The 21,682-nt window shown below is 36.0% G+C and overlaps 1 protein-coding gene across 3 annotated transcripts in view; it reads right to left on the reverse strand.

The window, feature by feature from the left end:
• Positions 1-850: 850 nt before the first annotated feature.
• The window catches only part of smpd3 (sphingomyelin phosphodiesterase 3), a 64,242-nt gene continuing 43,410 nt past the window's right edge, over positions 851-21,682 (reverse strand). For all 3 annotated transcript variants that reach the window (XM_058767862.1, XM_058767860.1, XM_058767861.1), the window contains exons 3-8: positions 17,329-17,404; positions 11,240-11,401; positions 9,886-9,975; positions 6,309-6,372; positions 6,062-6,224; positions 851-4,288 (exon numbers count right to left, since the gene is read on the reverse strand). In XM_058767862.1, coding sequence (XP_058623845.1) covers positions 4,187-4,288; positions 6,062-6,224; positions 6,309-6,372; positions 9,886-9,975; positions 11,240-11,401; positions 17,329-17,404 — 657 coding nt within the window. In that variant the 3' untranslated portion in view covers positions 851-4,186. The remainder of the gene's footprint in view (positions 4,289-6,061; positions 6,225-6,308; positions 6,373-9,885; positions 9,976-11,239; positions 11,402-17,328; positions 17,405-21,682) is intronic.

Consider the following 21,682-nt stretch of genomic DNA (forward strand, 5'->3'; position numbering starts at 1 on the left):
TTTCATAAAAGGCTCTTGTTTTTACTGTATAAAAACCTGATTAAGTGCATACCCAACCATCCTAAAACCAGTTACACTCTTAAAAATAAAGGTGCTTCACAATGCCATAGAACAGTGATAGGCAACTTCGGTCCTGGAGGGCCAGTGTCCTGCAGAGTTTAGCTCCAACCCTAATCAAACACACCTGAAGAAGCTAATTAATGTCTTCAAGATCACTAGAAAGTTACAGGCAGGTGTGTTTGATTAGGGTCGGAGCTAAACTCTGCAGGGCACCGGCCCTCCAGAACCGAAGTTGCCTATCCCTGCCATAGAATAACTTTTTTGTCTAAATGGTTCCATAAAGAACCTTTAACATCTGAAGAACCTTTCTGCTTCACTGAAGGTTCTTCAGATTATAAAAAGGTAAGGAAAAGATGGTTCTTTAAAGAACCTTTGACTGAAAGGTTCTTTGTGGAACCAAAAATGGTTCTTCTATGGCATCGCTATGAAGAACCTTTTGAAGCACCTTTGTTTTTAATAAGAGTGTAGGACTGGTGTCTAGTGTTGCATTCAACACTCATTGACTCTACCTTGTAAACTGCTTCCTGTGGAATTTTTTCAGATATACAGAATGAGTACAATAAAAGTTTTGGACAGTACACAATTGTGCGGGAAACCATTTTTATAGTCATTGTTATTTTTTTAACTTAAAGTGAGTGTTAAATTTTGTAAATACACTACCATTACTACCATAATAAGAAATTTCAAATAAATGTCTTTTAAACTTTCTATTCATCAAAGAAACACTGAAAATAGGAATGTTTTTTTTTTTTTTTACATCATAGATATTTATATGGTATGGTAATTCCACTGAGAAAAATGTGAAACAAAACTCTAAACACATTTTTAACGAATAATCAAAATGCACACACTTTGAATCAAAGAGGGATTTTCTTTTAATAAAAAGCAGAACCAAAATGCATTTATAAAGAGCTGACACTGAGAAAGCTTTTCCCTTTCCATTTTCCCCTTGAGAGCCTGACCAGCTGAAAGCTTGCAGCAAGCCACATTCCTCAAAATTTAAAAAGAAAAGAAAAGAAAAGAGAAACACAACAAAAAGTACATAGTCTCGAAAACAATATATAGAACAGTAAGATCTTAATGGACAGCGATGAGAGTGAGAAATTGTGAAGCTTCATTATTTCACTGCATGCATCTCTACAACAGCTCTCCCTGTCTGACCCTTCAACAATGACCTTGAAAAATGTTTAGATATGATAGGAAGAGTTTAACTTCAGATTAAATGAACACGGGTTACTAAGAGATAATCTGAATCATACCCTGTGCTCCCTTATAAGCATTAGTACTGGTGGATCTGGATAGGGTTAATTATTATGGCACACTGACCTGATTGAAGAACGATACGCAAGATTAAAATTAGTGGTGAGAGGATGCACTGGGACTAGATCAATGCTGCGCTCCATCCAAAGTTTGATGTGGGTTGTTTTTATCATTGGCTTCAAACCACGACCTTTTTTTTTTTTTTTTGTAAATAACAGGTAGAATGAATACATTTAAATTTACAATTATTATGAATATTTTGTTTACATAGACTTTTTAATGACTTTTCACAGTTCTTTTTTTTTGGCCTTGTATATTAAACAAAAATAACATAAAAATAAACAAAAAATGTGAATCTTTTATTCATTAATATTTATAAAATACTGACAAAATTCAAACATTTTTAGCTAGACATTGTCATGAAAAATCATCATAACTAAGACGAACATTGTTGTAACTGTGCTGTTGTAAATCTCACTGTTAGTTGCAATAAGCTGCATGCTTTTGATTTACCAAAAAGAATAAACTCAAAAGAGTCACTGATTCAGGAACCAGTTTTCCTTGGTTGCGCTGTATTTTCATGTTTCACCAAAAAGAACCAACTCCAAATGGTCATTCTTTCAGTAATCAGACTTCAATGCTTGCGCTGTATGTTTTCGATTGACCAAAAAGGACTCAAAAGCATCACTCATATACGTTGTTGATTCACTAAAAATAACCTACTCTTAAAGGGATAGTTCACTCAAAAATGAAATTTCTTCCATTAATTACCCTCAGAAATTACAAGTCATCCTCTCTGTTGAAATCTTCAGACATGTTTACAAAGACTGTTTTACATACAGCCTGCGTCTTTCTCTGCTTCTAAACAGGGAGCAGCGCATCTGGGTTCTATGTCAGAATGCCGGTTCCTGCATTAGCAGAACCACACTCATGTGTCACGGAACTATCGTGAATGTGCGAATTTTCCACAGAATTTTCATTTTGTGGGTGAACTATCCCTTTCACTATCCCTCTCCATGCTCAGAACCTTTCAACCCAATGATGAAGAAACGCTTTCTGTCATTATTTTAGTATTTTATCCCGGTCTAATGAAAATGCGTATCAACAGCATGATTTTTTCTTCTATTTTACGTGCTATTTATACACAGAAACTGACTTTGGCATGCTTACAATACGCACGTTTGACATGCATATAATACGCACCTACCCCACACCCCTAAACCTACCAATTGTGTATCATATGCATGCCAAAATCCATTTATGCATATAAATAGTATTCCAAATAGAAACAGAAAATTATGCCATGGAAACGCACATTCATGAGATTGGGTTATATTTTAGTATGTATTTCCACATCTACAGAGAATGCGCATGCAACAACTGTTAACACAACCGGACGCCTTTTGCTTCTGGTGTTTCAGTTGCATTCCCTTGCACATTCAGAACTGAATGGAACACAGCATTTGATATGGTAATTCTAAAGTTGTTTATAGGCATACTGATTGGCCAATTGGTCTGTCAGTCAAAACAGGGTGGAGCTCTACACTACATTGCTGTTAACCTCTAACACAGCAAAAAGCAGATAAATGCATCATGGGGAATGTAGTCATTTGTAAAAAGCACATAATGTCAAATCTACGAACCATAGTAATCATAAGAATAATGATAATAATAACAATAATAGCAATAATAACAACTTATAACAAGAGAATTTTAGAGAGTATAAAAGCAATTGTGTTAACACATGAAGAGCGAGCTTCGGTGGGTCTACCTGGGGTAGTTCTTGGGGTTCCGTTGCCTGATAAGTGTGTAAACATTTGCAGGGGACGACAATCTTGGCTCAAATATGTAAACAGTGAACACTGCGATGCCTTTTACGACATCATTCTCCTGTGATGGAGCCACAGCAATACTGCAAGAAGGAAACGTGTTAGGGGAGGGGGCTTGTGTGTGAAAAATAGCCAGTGTTAATTGCGTCTCAGGGTTCACGTCAAACATGCAGGCCATGACAAACATGGCAGTGCACTGAGAAACATGCATCTACCAACAGTTTGGGGTTAAATCCCCACCAGTTGCTCAGTTTTCCCATAGTTTGCAGTGATGGCGCCACTGCCATACTTCAGGACTTGGTCATTGTATCCCAGCAGTCAACAAAACATGTTCTCAATCGTTTAACTTAGTGTTACTTGAGGCCATACAATGCAACCTTGATCAGTATTGTATATCAGTATATAAACTCCCTAAAAAGATGGCGCGAGGCCATAGAAACCTTAGAAAGACGTTAGAAAAGAAAGACACTTGCTGAGGTCTTTTGAAGAACGCTGAGGGATAGATCTTGCGGTGGACTAACTTTAAACACACAGACGCACATGTCCTTGTCCATGTTGTGTGACAGACGACCAGAACAGTCAATGTACGCATTCTTCCATGCAACAGCCTTCATTCGAATATCCGGGTCATGGCACCAGAAAATGGCCTCCACCCCTTTAAGGGCCCCAGAGAAGCTTCAGAAGTGCAAAGGTGAGTAAATCTTTAATTTTGTTCTTCAGTTCAGATGTAAACACGGAGAGTCCAGGGGTGGATGGAGAACCAAGGTCCACAAAATCACACACCTTCACGCTGCTTTGAGCTGATTGGTGGTTTTCTCCTTTCCTTCACCCCCCTCTCTTGTCTGTGTTCTCCATCTATGTCATCCATCGTTTTTATGACTTACCAACCCTCTCAATCACCCTGCCCTCATCTGTCGGGAAGCTTGACGAATGCCTCCTCCTGCTGTTTTTCCTTTCACTCACTTCTCTCTCTCTCTCTTTGCCTCTCCTCTCTCTCTCTCCGTGGCATTGATTTTTCTTTAAATTATGGCCGGGTCCTAAGTCTCCTCTTCTCCAGTTGACACAACCAATCTTGCAGCCACTGAGAGGTGGTCAGTCAATCCAGCAAGTTGAGTGATGTAGCTGAACTCCTCTATATCCTTTAAGGGGTGATAGATCAAGTTTTTAATAACTATTAAAATAACAGCAAAACATATATCATATAGAAATGTATACCTCTGTGAAAATGTGAATTAAAACAGATGTGTCAGATACTATTTATCTTTTTGGATGCTATACCAACACTACTCCATGGGATGGCACCAAAGAGTTAAGTAAGCAAAACTAACCATAATAGGTTATTTCTCGACTAGAATATTGTACAATAGTTATGCACCAACGAAGTTAGTAACACTATTTCTTCACTATATAGTATACTATATATATATATATATATATACACATTATATACTGAGCACAAAAGGCAATATGCATCAGTACCTCAGTATATTAGAATATGTTCACTAAGATGTGTAGTACACAAAGCATACTGTGTGAAAACCCATAATAACCCTATAATGTAACCCATAATGTAATTCTATAATGTAACCCATAATGCAAAGCGCTCAACTTTACCTTCCATTTCCACTGTGATAAACAAACTAGAGGTAATGCAGCTGCACCCTAATACATTTTCATAATTATTTAATATATTCAAATGTAGAGTTTTAAATTACATTTGAACTTTTTCTTGACAAATAATTTGATCTCTATGGAAGCCCGTTTCCGCTACTGAATAGAAAAAAAAGAAAGTAATTGCGACTTTTTATCTCGCAATTCTGACTTTTTTTCTTGCAATTGCGATTTTACATCTCACAAGTCTGACTTTTTTTCTTTTGTGAGTTATAAAGTCAGAATTGTGAGATTTAAACTCGCAGTTCTGACTTTTTTTTCTCAGAATTGCGTGATATAAATTTTCAGTTGCAAGTTATAAAGTCAGTATTGTGTGATTAAAAACTCACAATTACCTTTTTTATTTTTTTATTCAGTGGCAGAAACGGCTTCCATAGATCTCACTGCCTACACTGTTATAAAAAAAAAAAATTAATAATAATAATTTCCAAGACAACTGGATGCCGTGTCGCAACAAATCTAGAAATATTTATTGTGGAATATTATTTCACTTTTTAAAATTTGTGTTTTAAAAAAATATATTTTAAAATTGGTAAGTAGCAATAGTATTGTTTTAGTATTATTTATATACTGTTTTAGCATTTATTAAAATTATACATTACCTATTCTGAAGTAATTTTGTTATGTGCTTTTGTCATTTTTATTAGTACACACACACAGACACACACACACACATATCTGTTTTACAGTAGTTAACAGTAGTTAACACTGGGCAGTATGAATGATCTAATATTTCATTTTGAATATAACCAAAATGTTTCCAAAACAGCATGCTACACAGTTGTCATTGCCATTTAGTGGCATCCAGTTTACATTTTTTCTAAAGATAAAAAAAATAAAGTTAATTTACTATAAAAAAAAAAATCAGACCTCTTGGGTGTCCCATCAAATAATAAGAGATGAAAGTCTTGTTTAAAATCATGGCTGTTATAATTTTTTTGTCACACTAGAAGTGAAAAACCAAACAAACCTGCACTGCATTGTGGGATATGATACCCAGTGCAGTATGTTCTGTTGCAAATTATATATACTTTATACTACAGATACAGCACAAGCAGTATTGTAATATTTTATTCCAATCACAGGCATGAACGTGCTACTCAACAGGAGGTAATTTGTTTATTGACCTCCGGTGTGCAGTCCCATGTTCCTGCATTCACTGTGAATTTTAGTCACTGTGTTTAGTCATTATTTGCATAATGCACTCGAAAAGGGAAGTAGGTTTATTAATCAGAACTCACCACTTTCCAGTCTGGCTGCAGGCCTTCTTCTTTATAAAGGATGTAATCGATTCTCCTGCCATTGCCTTTCAGGGGGATTTTGCGCCCCTTCTGGCTGGGACAATGGTTCTTGCTAGCGGGGAACACCAAGTACTCTTTTCTCCCCTCTTCATTCTCCATAACTCTGTCAGAGAAATGCAATATTTGTGTTGCAAATTCATAACCTACAATATATATATACATATATTTGCACTTGTGTTCAACTTACTTTTGTAGGCTCTCTGGTGAGCTGACTTCCTCATCATAAAGACCACTCGTGTCCAGCAGTGTACCTGTATAATATGCACATGCAAACACACACATAAAGTTTATATGAACTGGAAATATAGAATTTTAACATATGTATACCCTGACAGAACGACCATTTAAAAGACCCTTAAATCATTCAAGTAGCAGATATTTGACATATCTGTGCAATCAAGGTCTCTTGAGAGCAAACAGAGGGACAAAACCCACTGGGACCGCAGAGAGTAAAACCAACGTTAAAATAAGCTCAAGGGAAATCTGTATGAGTCACGACTGTGCTTCTGATATACACATGTATCTAATGTGCCATCTGCACCTAACCTTTCCTCACCAGACTGATAGTTCCAGTACTTTCCATTGAGGTGCTATTTGTGACTACTCCTCTTTATTTAAGGATTTCAATGGACTTCTAAAAACTTCTTTCAAAGTTTTGAAAATTAATCATGGGGTACTAGATTCATGAAGCTTACTGAAATGAGAAATGCCCTTCATTTATAACAAAATCATAAAATGTTAAACAAGTATGAATAACTTCCTACCTATAAAATATCTGAATAATAAATCTTTCTGAAGTTTGTTACACAATATCTATAGTCGTATTCAGGCAGAACAAGTTTTTCATGAAGTCAGATAAATCCTTGTTTCGCAGATGTACTTTCACTGTAAACAAACACATCTGGGTTTTTTCAAATAGTGAAGTGATAGTATAGATAAATTAAAATAGATTTTGAAAAACAAAACAAAACCAAACATTTTTTTTTATTATTTATGCATTTTATATATTTATCAAATCAACACATCTACAACCCCAATTCCAGAAATGTTGGGACATTTTTTAAATTTGAATAAAATGAAATCTAAAAGACTTTCAAATCACATGAGCCAATATTTTATTCACAATAGAACATAGATAACAAAACAAATGTTTAAATGGATAAATTTTACACTTTTACTATTTTAAGCACAAAATGAGCTCATTTCAAATTTGATGCCTGCTACAGGTCTCAAAATAGTTGGGACGGGGACATGTTTACCATGGTGTAGCATCTCCTCTTCTTTTCAAAACAGTTTGAAGACATCTGTGCATCGAGGTTATGAGTTTCTGGAGTTTTGGTGTTGAAATTTGGTCCCATTCATGCCTGATGTAGGTTTCCAGCTGCTGAAGAGTTTGTGGTCGTCTTTGACATATTTTTTCATTTAATGATGTGCCAAATGTTCTCTATAGGTGAAAGATCTGGACTGAAGGCAGGCCAATTCAGCACCCGGACTCTTCTACTACGAAGCCATGCTGTTGTAATAGCTGCAGTATGTGGTTTTGCATTGTCCTGCTGAAATACACATCGTCTGGAGGGGAGCATATGTTGCTCTAAAACCTTTATATAGCTTTCAGCATTCATAGTGCCTTCCAAAACATGCAAGCTGCCCATACCGTATGCACTTATGCACCCCCATACCATCAGAGATGCTGGCTTTTGAACTGAACGCTGATGACACGCTGGAAGGTCTCCCTCCTCTTTAGCCCGGAGGACACGGCGTCCGTGATTTCCAACAACAATGTCAAATTTGGACTCGTCTGACCATAGAACACTTTTCCACTTTGAAACGAGCCTTGGCCCACAGGACAGGATGGTGCTTCTGGACCATGTTCACATATGGCTTCCTTTTTGCATGATAAAGCTTTTTCTCCAGTTTCTCTGAAACTATTGATGATGTTATGCACTGTAGATGATGAGCAGCCATGTCACCCTGTAGCCCAAGACTGGTTACTCACTGAAGCAAAGCAGGGTCGAGCCTCGTCAGTACCTGGATGGGAGACCTCCTGGAAAAACTAGGTTGCTGCTGGAAGAGGTGCTAGTGAGACCAGCAGGGGGTGCTCACCCTGTGGTCTGTGTGGGTCCTAGCGCCCCAGTATAGTGATGGGGACAATATACTGTGAAAAGCACCGTCCTTCAGATGAGACGTTAAACCGAGGTCCTGACTTTCTGTGGTCATTAAAAAATCCCAGGATGTCTTTCGAAAAGAGTAGAGGTGTGACCTCGGCATCCTGGCCAAATTCGCCCATTGGCCTCTGACCATCATGGCCTCCTAACAATCCCCATATCTGCTGATTGGCTTCATCACTCTGTCTCCTCTCCACCAATAAGCCAGTGTGTGGTGGGCGTTCTGGCGCACTATAGCTGCCATTGCATCATCCAGGTAGATGCTGCACACTGGTGGTGGATGAGGAGACCCCCTCACAATGTAAAGCGCTTTGAGTGCCTAGAAAAGTGCTATATAAATGTAAGGAATTATTATTATTATGAGATTTGCAAAGCCTTTGCTATTTGACGTTGAGTAACGTTGTTTTTAAAGTATTCCACAATTTTTTGGACAGCCTCTGTCCATCTTTACATCTGAGAGACTCTGCCTCTCTAAGACATTCCTTTTATGTTACAGACCTGATGTCAATTAACTTAATTAGTTTCTAGATGTTCTCCCAGCTGAATCTTTTCAAAATTTCTTGCTTTTTCAGCCCTTTGTTGCCCCTGTGCCAACTTTTTTGAGACCTGTAGCAGGCAGCAAATTTGAAATGAGCTAATTTAGTGGATAAAAGTGTAAAATTTCTCCATTTGAACATTATGTTATCTATGTTCCATTGTGAATAAAATATTGGCTCATGTGATTTGAAAGTCTTTTAGTTTTCATTTTATTCAAATTTAAAAAAACATCCCAACATTTCCGGAATTCGGGTTGTACTTTTTTTGTAAAGTTACAGTATAATATAAAATAAATTACATTTATTTAATCATTAATTAATATATTAACAAAATACATACAAAAAACATCATGGTATAGTTGAAATCTGAAATGTGAGTAGTATGGGATGCAAGAATTGTGGAACCAAAAAAACCAAAAACACAGTTGAGTCATGGACTAAATAAGGTTAAGTACCCCTGTTCTAGAGGTTAGCAACAAAATTGTTATCTTTCCATCTATTCAGCGTGTCAATCTTCATACCCTCACCAGGCCCTGAACCTCAGAGGAGAGAAAAAAACAGGGTGTGCTATAAAAGAGAAGTGGAACACGCCCACAAATGGTGGCCACTAAAATCAGAAGCGTCATTAAAGGCCTGCACTCCGTTAGATCTATTTCAGAAGTGGGGCTGGGCAAGAACTTCTCTCCCATGGTCTCCTGCCAGCTCATCTAGTGCACCATCTGTGTGTGGCCGTGGAGAGCACAGCCGTGTGACATCTAATTTAGCTCTGACATGGAAGCAACTTTAAAATCTCACAGAAATCGAGACACTTTAGAAAAAGCCTGTTACCATGTTGTAAGAGATCTATTTTCGTGTCTGTGTGTAAAATATGTACTTTATATATTATATAGATAAATATTTGCATAGCTATTATATCAGCACTCTGCTTTCTAGATATTACTATTTGCAACAGTTCTTGAAAAACCCACATTGGTCAACCACAAGTGCACTTACCCACTATCCACTAACCCACAACACCCAAGCTCTTATGGCACTGCCTGTAAAAGTATTTTGCTGAACTCACCCAAAGCCCACGGTTTGTCTTCTCCAGGACCGAGACGACAGGGGTCTTTATAATGAGTGAAGAGGGCATGCTGCTGTTCCAGTTTATCCTCTGAATGACAGAAACAGAAACCGTGTGAGAAAGAAAGAGTCTTTCAGAAAGGGTTACATTGCCTCCTTCTGGCCATAAATAACACACTTATTATTATTATTATTATTATTATTATTATTATTATTATTATTATTATTATTATTATTATTATTATTATTATTATTATTACTAAATGCATAGTTCTGGCTCCAAAATATTATGTAAAAAGAAGAAATTGTGAAAGATTAATATCTAGTTATTATTAATAGTTAAAAATAATGAAAATGGAGGGGAAAAACTGTGAAAAAGAATTGTTTATTTGAATAATAATAATAAACAATAAACAATTTGTCTACCAAGTTTTTCAGGTTTTGTAATTTTTATTACAAATACTGTAATAAAATACTGTATAATATATAATATCGTAAAAGTTAATACAGTAATAAAATGGCTATATATATATATATATATATATACATATACATACATACATACAGTATATATATATATATATATATATATATTCAATATAGAAATTCTTTATTTATTAGAATAATATATATTCTAATATAAATATTATATAGAAAATATATAGACAAATTATACACACACACACACACACACACATTTAATAATATAATTAATATTCTATATTATTATTATTATTATTATTTTAATGATAATGATAATAATTAATTATAATACATCTGCCAATTTTTTTCACATTTTGTAATGTTTTTATTACAAATATCGTAAAAGTAAAATAAAATGTATATCTATCTATCTATCTATATTCACAGTATGTATACAGAAATTATTTAATATCATAAAATATAGTATAATATAAATATTATATAGAAAATACATTGAAAAATATGTACATATTTAATAATATAATTCATATTTTATAATAATAATAATAATAATAATGCATCTCAAGTTGTCACATTTTGTAAATTTTTATTTAAAAAATAAATAACAATAATAACAGCAATAATTATGATAATATTTTGTTAAACATTATTGTCTTTTCTAATATTGATTTTGCCGCAATTTTCTAATAGAAATGGACCGACCAAGTCAAATTGGAATTGTCGTTAACCATGTTTTAAGAGAAGAGTATTTTGGGGGGGGCAATATCATGGAATGGGTTAAAACATGGTAAAATACGTTAAACCCAGCTGTTGCATATACTTATTTTTAGCAGCTAAAGGTATAATCAGTTTTGCTGTTTATTGCTTTAGTATAAAATTCCCAGGTGTTTGTAAGGAGAAGATGCTGGTACCTGAGGAGCAGTTGTCAAAGTTGAGGTCTCCGAGGATGACATCGAAGGCCACCTGATCTTCCAGAACCTTCTCCTCATCCATGGGACCTGAGGTGGCCCTCTTGAACTCTGCTCCCCACTCCAGCAGCATATCCAACTGCTCGCAGCGCACCGATGAATCACCTGAGAGAGGAAGACAGATTTACACAAACAATACCTAAGAACTGAAATGTAATAAAACCCTGGATTTCATTTTATGGTGGGTTTTATTGAATAAAGTGCGCACAGAGCGCACTGTGCAAAACAACTCATTTGATTTCGGAGTAATATAATGAAATAGCGTTGCACTGAGGCGCCTCCAGTTTATCACATTTTCACGACTCGTTCTGAGGCGGTTATGGTAGATGTAACGATTTAATGAGGCCAGGGTGGGAAAACAGAGACAGGAAGAGTGTGAAGGAGCAGTGAAGCAAAGGAAATGAGGAGATCATCTGTAACATCTCCCCTCTGCTTTGGTGGAGCTGGCAGGGGCAGGTGTAGAAGAGAAAGAGAGAGAGACAAGAGAAAAAGAACAGCTATTTAATTGCATCTCTCATACAGTTGCTGGAGTTAGAATTATGTGTGTTGCTGGTGGTAAAAAACAACCTTTAAAAATATCTTAAAGGTTTAGTGTGTAATTTATGCACAGATTTATGCACAGTAACTGTTTACTTGATTACTTGTTTCTGATTGGCCAATCTACAGTCATTTATTTTTTTTAGATTGTAAAAGTTGTTTTTTAAAACATGGAACACATGTTCGTTTTTGTGAAAAGTGGGGACATCCCATAGGCGTAATGGTTTTTATACTGTACAAACTGTATGTGCTATTGCCCTACACCAACCCTACACCAAACTCTACCCCTTACAGATAACTTTGTGCTATTTCAGATTTTCAATACACTCCATTCTGTATGATTTATAAGCGTTTTGAAAAGTGGGGACATGGGGTAGTGTCCTGAAAAGTCACCTTCTCCTTGTAATACCTATGTCACTCATAACCTTGTCATTATACAAATTTATGTCCTCATTTGTCACACACACACACACACACACGCACAGAGAAAGAGAGAGAGAGTGAGTTCGAAGATCGCAGATTGCGCTGCACACACACACATCAACTTGTTGTTAACACTTCCCTGCGATTTTTATTAATAAAATAGCCTAGATACTAGATCACTAAATTATATTCCCCAGCAACGAGGTGGTAAAATCGCTGTTTTTGAAGTAATTGTTTGTAGAGAGAGATGCGCAGACACAGCAAGCAGGTACACACAACTGTCATCTCTCTCCCTCTCTCTCTCTCTCTCTCTCTCTCTCTCTCGATCGATCGATAATTAATTGAAATACATTCATTCAAATAAATGTGGTCTTACTTTTCATCTCTGTGTATGATTTGCAAGAGCTAAAGTGCCGTAACTGACGAAAATAACTAACTTTTACCCATTCGGTCAAATATTGCGCTGCAAAGAGCAATACTAGTTTTAACTTGTCTATAACTTGGCAAATGATCATGGAATAAGCAAGATAATCAACGGCTAGCCATGCATAAAGGATTTTAAATGCACTTTGCATCGGGCGGTTCTTTGCCTCCACGTCGTGCATTTAAAATCCTTTAATGCGCGGCTAGCCATTGATTAGCCTTTAAATATACACTACTGTTCATAAGTTTGGGGTTGGTAAAATTTGTAAACGTTTTTGAAAGAAGCCTTGTATGCTCACCAGGGCTGCATTATTTGATTAAAAATATTGTAAAAACAGTAATATTGTGAAATATTATTGTAATGTAAAGGAACTGTTTTCTATTTGACTATCTTTTAAAATTAATTTATTCCTGTGATGTAAAGCTGAATATTCAGCATCATTACTCCAGTCTTCTGTGTCACATGATCCGTCACAAATCATTCTAATATGCTGATTTGCTGCTAAAGAAGCACCTATTGTTATTATCAAAGTTGAAACAGTTGTGCTGATTAATATTGTTGTGAAAACAATTACATTTTTTTTAGAATAGAAAATTCAAAATGGTGTTTATTTAAAATAGAAACCTACCAGGTAAACCAACACTGTACTGTAAATGTCTTTATTGTCATGTTTTTGTCAATTTAATGTATTAAATTTAATTAAAAAACTAAAATAAAACCTTACTGACCCTAGACTTTTAAATGGTTGTCTATAAGTGACAAACTTCGAATGTATAACTTGTATAACAACATATAAAATACCATCAATAATATTAAAGGGTTTCTGCAAATCTTAAAAAGTCTGTATTTGCCTTTCCAAAAATGAAGGCCTTGAAAGGGTCTTAAATAATACTAGAAAGTTTTAAATTCATAAAGAAATGAAATTAAATGTTTCATGCACTACAAAAAAATGAATATCTTCCTTAGTATTTTTGTTTTAGTTTCCAATACAAATATCTAAACATCCTTAAATCAATATGCATTTACTTGACATGCAAACTGAGGATATAAAGTCTTGTTTTCTAAAAACTGAACAAAAAGAAGTTATCTTATGCTTAAAATAAGAACAAATATCTGTAAATGGGCTACAATAACTTATTAAAATAATAAAATAATATTTCTCATTTATTTTAATCAAAATTGCTTCACTTTGATCAATTTCTCTTCATATCTTCTGCCATTTCTATTTGCTTCTCAAGTAAATATATCTTGATTTAGTAATCTTCAGATTTGCTCTGGAAAACAAGACAAACATACATATAATATTCATTATTATTTTGACCTTTTTATTGTAAAATTAATTAAAAGTAATAGAGATCTGTAAACTTTAAAGCATTTCTAATACAAGAAATGTGCACTTAGAGACCATATTGATGTATGGATTCCATTCAGTATTGGGTTCCACTCTATTCCTTAAATTCTCTTTACCTGCTTTTAAAAAAGTCCTAAATCTATCTTCATAAAACCTGCAGAAACCTTGTAGAATATATATATAAATAAATAAATAAGTTTTTCCAGGCCTGAATATCAAATTTTAAATTTTGAGATGAACGAACTACGTTAGCCATAAAACAACTCCCTCTAGGTCTCAAGTAGTCTCGCTGAAATCTCTACACCGCATAAGAAACCACATTTCAGTGTGTCCAAGACAAGTGAACAACTTCACATACATGTGTGTATGTCAGGAGAATAACTTAAATCCGCCTCGGCACACACACAGAGTGTGACAGGCGAAAACAAGCGATTGAGAATATCCAGAGACGACGCTGCCTCCACTATTAACTGAAGCACACTTGTCCCTGAAAGTCCCTGTCCAGCATCATCTCCAGCATAATCAGGTTTCTCTTGCCTTCTTCCCCGTTTCTTGCCTCGTTCCCTCATGTTTCATTTATCCTCCTGAAATAGCCCCTGCTCTATAATTAGAACGGGTGGCAGACACACAGAGGCGTAGGTGGATCCCGGAATAGCAAGAGTGTCTTTGTAAAAAATGAGCGCTAGAAACCGCGAGCTTTAAATAGGGCTAACGCCAGGATCAGCGAGAGCCCGTCGCCATGGGAACCAGGACCCTGTGGGCGAGCGGGATACGTTGATTAATCGGAGCGGAGAACAGGGGTCAACATGCAGTGATGTCACAGGCCCTGCATGTGCAGTGGTGATGCGGGCGAGCGTGCATGACACAAGATACTGAGATAAAGCAAAGAAGAGGCGCTTTTTACGGGTTGCACACAAACGCTCACATCCACACAACTGTTTCCCCGCTCTGTGATGTACGGCAAACGAGCAGTAGGATCAGGACAAACCTGTCAGGATCACTCGACATCACCGCACCAGTCAGACTACAGCAACACCACCGGGGGGTTATGAGTGTGTCAGGATAAAACCTAAAAAAGCCACTCAAGCTTGTGGTCCTGACTAGAAAAATAGCTAAATGTCTCATTTCACATATACAAATTAAATATATTTCAGATATATTATTATTGAAATTATCATCGACTTCATTAACTTTTATATATATTATATATATATATATATATATATAATATTTTATATATTATTTATTTCATATACATTTTTATATATATACCGTACATGCAATATTATATATATTAGATTATTATATATATTAATATTAGACATTTCTAAAAACTAAAAACAATAATAACAAAGAATAATAATTAATATTATATTATTAATAAGCATAAAATATTATATTATATTATTAATAGGCATAATAATTAATATGATCAATACTACTACTTATATATATATATATATATATATATATATATATATATATATATATATATGTATGTATATATACACAATAATAATATATCATCAACAACAAAAGCATAATAATAATTAATATAATAACATTATTAATAAGCATAAAGTTATATTATAATAATCTTAATAAGCATAATAATAATTAATATTATTAATACTACTACTACTAATATTTTATTTTCTATAAAATAAATTATTTCATCTTGCATCAAATTCTTATTTTTATTTTAAATAAAAATTTATAAATTTGGATGGATAAAACTGTCTGCTAAATCCATAAATGTAATTAATAATTAGGTCACACTTTATATTAGGTGGCCTTATCTACTGATTGATGTACTTATTGTGTTCATATTGTATTGCAAAACCCTTTTGCTGCTATTTAGGTGGGATGGGGTAAGGTTAGAGACAGGTTTGGTGGTATGGGTAGGTTTAAGGGTGGGTTAAGGTGTAAGGGATGGGTTGACAGTGTAATTATAAATGTAATTACAGAAATTAATTACAGATGTAACTACATATAGGTATTTTTAAAAATATAAGTACAATGTAAAAACATGTATGTACACAATAAGTGCATTGTACCAAATAATTAATTTAAATGTAAGTATATAGTAGTTAAGGCCACCTAATATAAAGTGGGACCAATAATTACATTTGATTCATAATTATATAATTATGTTAATGATTACAATGAGAATTTGAGAATGAAGGAGAGACTCCCTCCAATAAAAAAATGAATTAATATGACTACCGTAGTCCTGCCTTATACAGTCAAAAGAGTCTTGTTTTTCAGTAAAAATCTCCTATGAAACACCAAACTACATTTTCTGAGATATCAACAGAGTCTCTTTTAGCAGAGATTTTAATAGAAGACAATGTTAGCATCCATTTATTTTAATTGTAGGAGAAAACCAGTTCATTTTGAGCTTCTTGTGCCATTTATGTCTTGCGTGTTTAAAATCTACATCATGTCAATGCCACAAGTTGTGACTTGCAAATCACTGTAGTACTTTGATGACGTGTCATTGTCTAATTAATAATTATTCTTAAGACTGCATGTCCTTATCTTATGAGAAGACGCTTCGCTTAATTATTCACAACAGCACATGTTGATTTCCTATGACAGATGCCTCATGTGCATGATCACGTACAATCAGAGACACGTTCAAAGACTAACAGAGAGTGTTTGTTTTTGTTTTGTAAGAGACTCTTCTGTAGACCTTGAGTCTCCAACACAAACATGATTCATCCACACCGTGAATGTAACCGGTCTTTACAGCTCCTTGATGTAACCGATCAAACAGCTTATATAAACACAGCAAAATAAGCCTCAGAAGTTATTAAAAATGCAACAGTGCAGTCTTATACATTTTCCATGCGGAGTGCAAATGCAAATGGCTGTACATTTGTTTGCCTATTAAATTAGAGCCCTCACAGGATGTGTGTACTTATGTAATGCACAGTGAGCTTAGAAAACCATGTATAACATATAATCATTTTGTTCTGTGTAACAGTGAATTGCAATGTGCATTTGAGGGAAGCATAGATACTTTTAACTCAATGAGACCGAAATAAAAGTATCTGAATCTGAAAGCGCTGTTGTGTTCTCTGTCTCCCCAGTTCTGGTTACCATTGACTTCCAGTGTATAGACAAAAACATTCATGCTAATTTGGAACAACATGAGGGTGAGTAAATGATGACAGAATTAAATTTTTTCCATTGAGCTGGCCATTTAAGTCTCTATGATATCTTAGTTTCAGATATGACTATATATGAGATAAAAAATCTGTGTGCTCTATTTGTGTGTTTATAGACACCCACCTTCAATAGCATGCAGATGAGTACAAGCGATATATCCAACAACCCGCTGATCCTGAGCAGAGCTTCCCACCTGCACCTGAGAGAATAGAGCAGGAGGACAAAAGAGATTGAAGAGTGAGAACTTTGCCACATCAAAAGCGTTACAGAAATGCAAAATCAGTTATGAAGTGCCGTCAACACCCCTGAGCACTGTTGCACTGTTTCTCTGTCAGCTTCTTCTGTCATAACACTCTAGATTCCTTTCATCTGTCCGTGGCTTGTCTGGGGACCGTGTTAAAAGGTAATAGTCAGAGCTTGCACACCTCTGAGCTCTTCAAAACACCTGCTCGTATCATCATTTTTTCCAGCCGCACCAAATTCCCCCATTTCTTCTTGTTTTTCTTTTCTGGCTCATGCACTATATCGGCTCATTAGTGAGCAGACGGACTGAATATTTCAAAAAGACAAATTGATTAGTAAGTGCAGATCAAATTTAATGCCTAAAATCTTGCAAAGTCAGCACAATTTTCAACTGTTTTTTTTTTCTTCCACACACATATATACACACATAAGCTCTCTGCAAATATTATATATATATATATATACAGTGAGGAAAATAAGTATTTGAACACCCTGCTATTTTGCAAGTTCTCCCACTTAGAAATCATGGAGGGGTCTGAAATTGTCATCGTAGGTGCATGTCCACTGTGAGAGACATAATCTTAAAAAAAAAATCCAGAAATCACAATGTATGATTTTTTAGCTATTTATTTGTATGATACAGCTGCAAATAAGTATTTGAACACCTGAGAAAATCAATGTTAATATTTGGTACAGTAGCCTTTGTTTGCAATTACAGAGGTCAAACGTTTCCTGTAGTTTTTCACCAGGTTTGCACACACTGCAGGAGGGATTTTGGCCCACTCCTCCACACAGATCTTCTCTAGATCAGTCAGGTTTCTGGCCTGTCGCTGAGAAACACGGAGTTTGAGCTCCCTCAAAGATTCTCTATTGGGTTTAGGTCTGAGACTGGCTAGGCCACGCCAGAACCTTGATATGCTTCTTACAGAGCCACTCCTTGGTTATCCTGGCTGTGTGCTTGGTCATTGTCATGTTGGAAGACCCAGCCTCGACCCATCTTCAATGCTCTAACTGAGGGAAGGAGGTTGTTCCCCAAAATCTCGCAATACATGGCCCCGGTCATCCTCTCCTTAATACAGTGCAGTCGCCCTGTCCCATGTGCAGAAAAACACCCCAAAGCATGATGCTACCACCCCATGCTTCACAGTAGGGATGGTGTTCTTGGGATGGAACTCATCATTCTTCTTCCTCCAAACACGTTTAGTGGAATTATGACCAAAAGTTATATTTTGGTCTCATCTGACCACATGACTTTCTCCCATGACTCCTCTGGATCATCCGAATTGTCATTGGCAAACTTAAGTCGGGCCTGGACATGTGCTGGTTTAAGCAGGGGAACCTTCCGTGCCATGCATGATTTCAAACCATGACGTCTTAGTGTATTACCAACAGTAACCTTGGAAGCGGTGGTCCCAGCTCTTTTCAGGTCATTGACCAGCTCCTCCCGTGTAGTTCTGGGCTGATTTCTCACCTTTCTTAGGGTCATTGAGACCCCACGAGGTGAGATCTTGCATGGAGCCCCAGTCCGAGGGAGATTGACAGTCATGTTTAGCTTCTTCCATTTTCTAATGTTTGCTCCAACAGTGGACCTTTTTCACCAAGCTGCTTGGCAATTTCCCGTAGCCCTTTCCAGCCTTGTGGAGGTGTACAATTTTGTCTCTAGTGTCTTTGGACAGCTCTTTGGTCTTGGCCATGTTAGTAGTTGGATTCTTACTGATTGTATGCGGTGGACAGGTGTCTTTATGCAGCTAACGACCTCAAACAGGTGCATCTAATTTAGGATAATAAATGGAGTGGAGGTGGACATTTTAAAGGCAGACTAACAGGTCTTTGAGGGTCAGAATTCTAGCTGATAGATAGGTGTTCAAATACTTATTTGCAGCTGTATCATACAAATAAATAGTTAAAAAATCATACATTGTGATTTCTGGATTTTTTTTTTAGATTATGTCTCTCAGAGTGGACATGCACCTACGATGACAATTTCAGACCCCTCCATGATTTCTAAGTGGGAGAACTTGCAAAATAGCAGGGTGTTCAAATACTTATTTTCCTCACTGTATATATGTGTGTGTGTGTGTGTGTGTGTGTGACCCTGGACCACAAAACCAGTCTTAAGTGTCAATTTTTCGAAATATTTCGAAATATCCAACAATATTTGGCCGAGATACAACTATTTGAAAATCTGGAATCTGAGGGTGCAAAAAAATCTAAATATTGAGAAAATCGCCTTTAAAGTTGTCCAAATGAAGTTCTTAGCAATGCATATTACTAATCAAAAATGACGTTTTTTTTTACCGCGGAAACGGTACTGTGCTCGCAGCGCGTGCTCAATTGCACACACAAAGGTGCCGCCGCGTGCTGTAGCCTGTATTATTTCATATCAAAGCGTGAAATAAACTACGTGCATGCAATGTCGTGGTCAGGTAAGTCATGATGTTACCAAAAAGGCGATAAAAGCTGCCTTAAATCTGTGCATGCATGTAATATAATTTATATGAGTCACATTTAAATGGTTTTCAAAAGTGTCCTGGAGCGGAGCCCAGCACTGTCTCACTCATCTAGCATGCCCGATTCAACTCGTCAGCTCATTAATAGAGACTTTATGACCTGAAGTGTGTCAGAAAAGGTAAAAAGAGTTGAGAGAAAACATGATGCGTGTCAGATCCGCGTCACGTTCAGCAGCGTCAGCTCTTAATAACAGCCAAAACAACCTAATAACCAGCTGCTGTGATGTCTAGTAATCAAATGACTAAGAAAAGGAAAAAAAAAAGAGGAAAAAATAACTTTTATAGCTTTAAGGATTCATCTACACTCATTGCCAAAAATATCGGCACCCTTGGTAAATATGATCAAAGAAGGCTGTGAAAATTAATCTGTATTGTTGATCCTTTTGATCTTTTATTAAAAAAATTCACAAAAATCTAACCTTTCATTGGATAATAAGAATTTAAAATGGGGGGAAATATCATTATGAAATAAATGTTTTTTCTCAAATACACATTGGACACAATTATTGTCACCCCTAGAAATTCTTATGAGTAAAATATCTCTGAAGTATATTCCCATTCATATTCACAATTTTGAGCACTCCAGGGTGATTATGAACATGAAATTATCCAGCCATGGCTTCCTGTTTCACAGACATATAAATAGGAGGAAAACAAAGCCCAAATTCCTTAATCATCCATCACAATGAGAAAACCAAAGAATATATTTCTGATGTGCAGCAAAGATAATTGAGCTTCACAAATTAGTGAAGTGGCTTTAAGAAAAGAGCTAGAGCAGTGAAAATTCCTATTTCCACCATCAGGACAATAATTAAGAATTTCCAATCAAAATAAAATGTTACGAAACTGCCTGGAAGAGGACGTGTGTCTATATCGTCCTAACGCACGATGAGAAGGAGAGTTTGAGTGGCTAAAGACTCTCCAAGGACCACAGCTGGAGAATTGCAGAAAATAGTTGAGTCTCGGGGTCAGAAAACCTTTAAAAAAAATTGTCAAACAGCACCTACATCACCACATGTTGTTTGGGAGGGTTTCAAGAAAAATTCTCCTCACTCATCCAAAAACAAACTCCAGCATATTCAGTTATCAGACACGACTGGAACTTCAAATGGGACTGGCTTCTATGGTCAGATGAAACTAAAAAATGAGCTTTTTAGCAGCAAACACTCAAGATGGGTTTGGTGAACACAGGGATAAAAAGTACCCCATGTGTACAATGAAATATACTGCTGTATTTTTGATGTTGTGGGCCTATATTTCTGCTGGAGGTCCTGGACGTCTTGTTTAGACACATGGCATCATGGATTCTATCAAATACCAACAGATAAAAAATCAATAAGTGACTGACTCTGTTAGAAATCTTATAATGGGCCATGTTTGGATCTTCCAACCGTACAATAATCCAAACACAAACCTCAAAAACAACACAAAAATGGGTCACTGAGCACAAAACCAAGCTTCTGCTGGCCATTCCAGTCCTCTGACCTGAACCCTATAGAAAATGAGTGGTGAACTGAAGAGAAGAAGCACCGACATGGAGCTGGGAATCTAAAGGGTCTGGAGTGATTCTGGATGAAGGAATGGTCTCTGACCTCTTGTCAGGTGTTTTCTAACCTCATCAGGCATTATAGGAGAAAATTTAGAGCTGTTAAACTGGCAAATGGAGGTTTCAAAAAGTATTGAATAAAAGGGTGACGTTAATTGTGGCCAATGTGTATTAGAGA

This window comes from Onychostoma macrolepis, chromosome 25, assembly GCF_012432095.1.
Source record: "Onychostoma macrolepis isolate SWU-2019 chromosome 25, ASM1243209v1, whole genome shotgun sequence".
NCBI classification, from domain to species: Eukaryota; Metazoa; Chordata; class Actinopteri; order Cypriniformes; family Cyprinidae; genus Onychostoma; species Onychostoma macrolepis.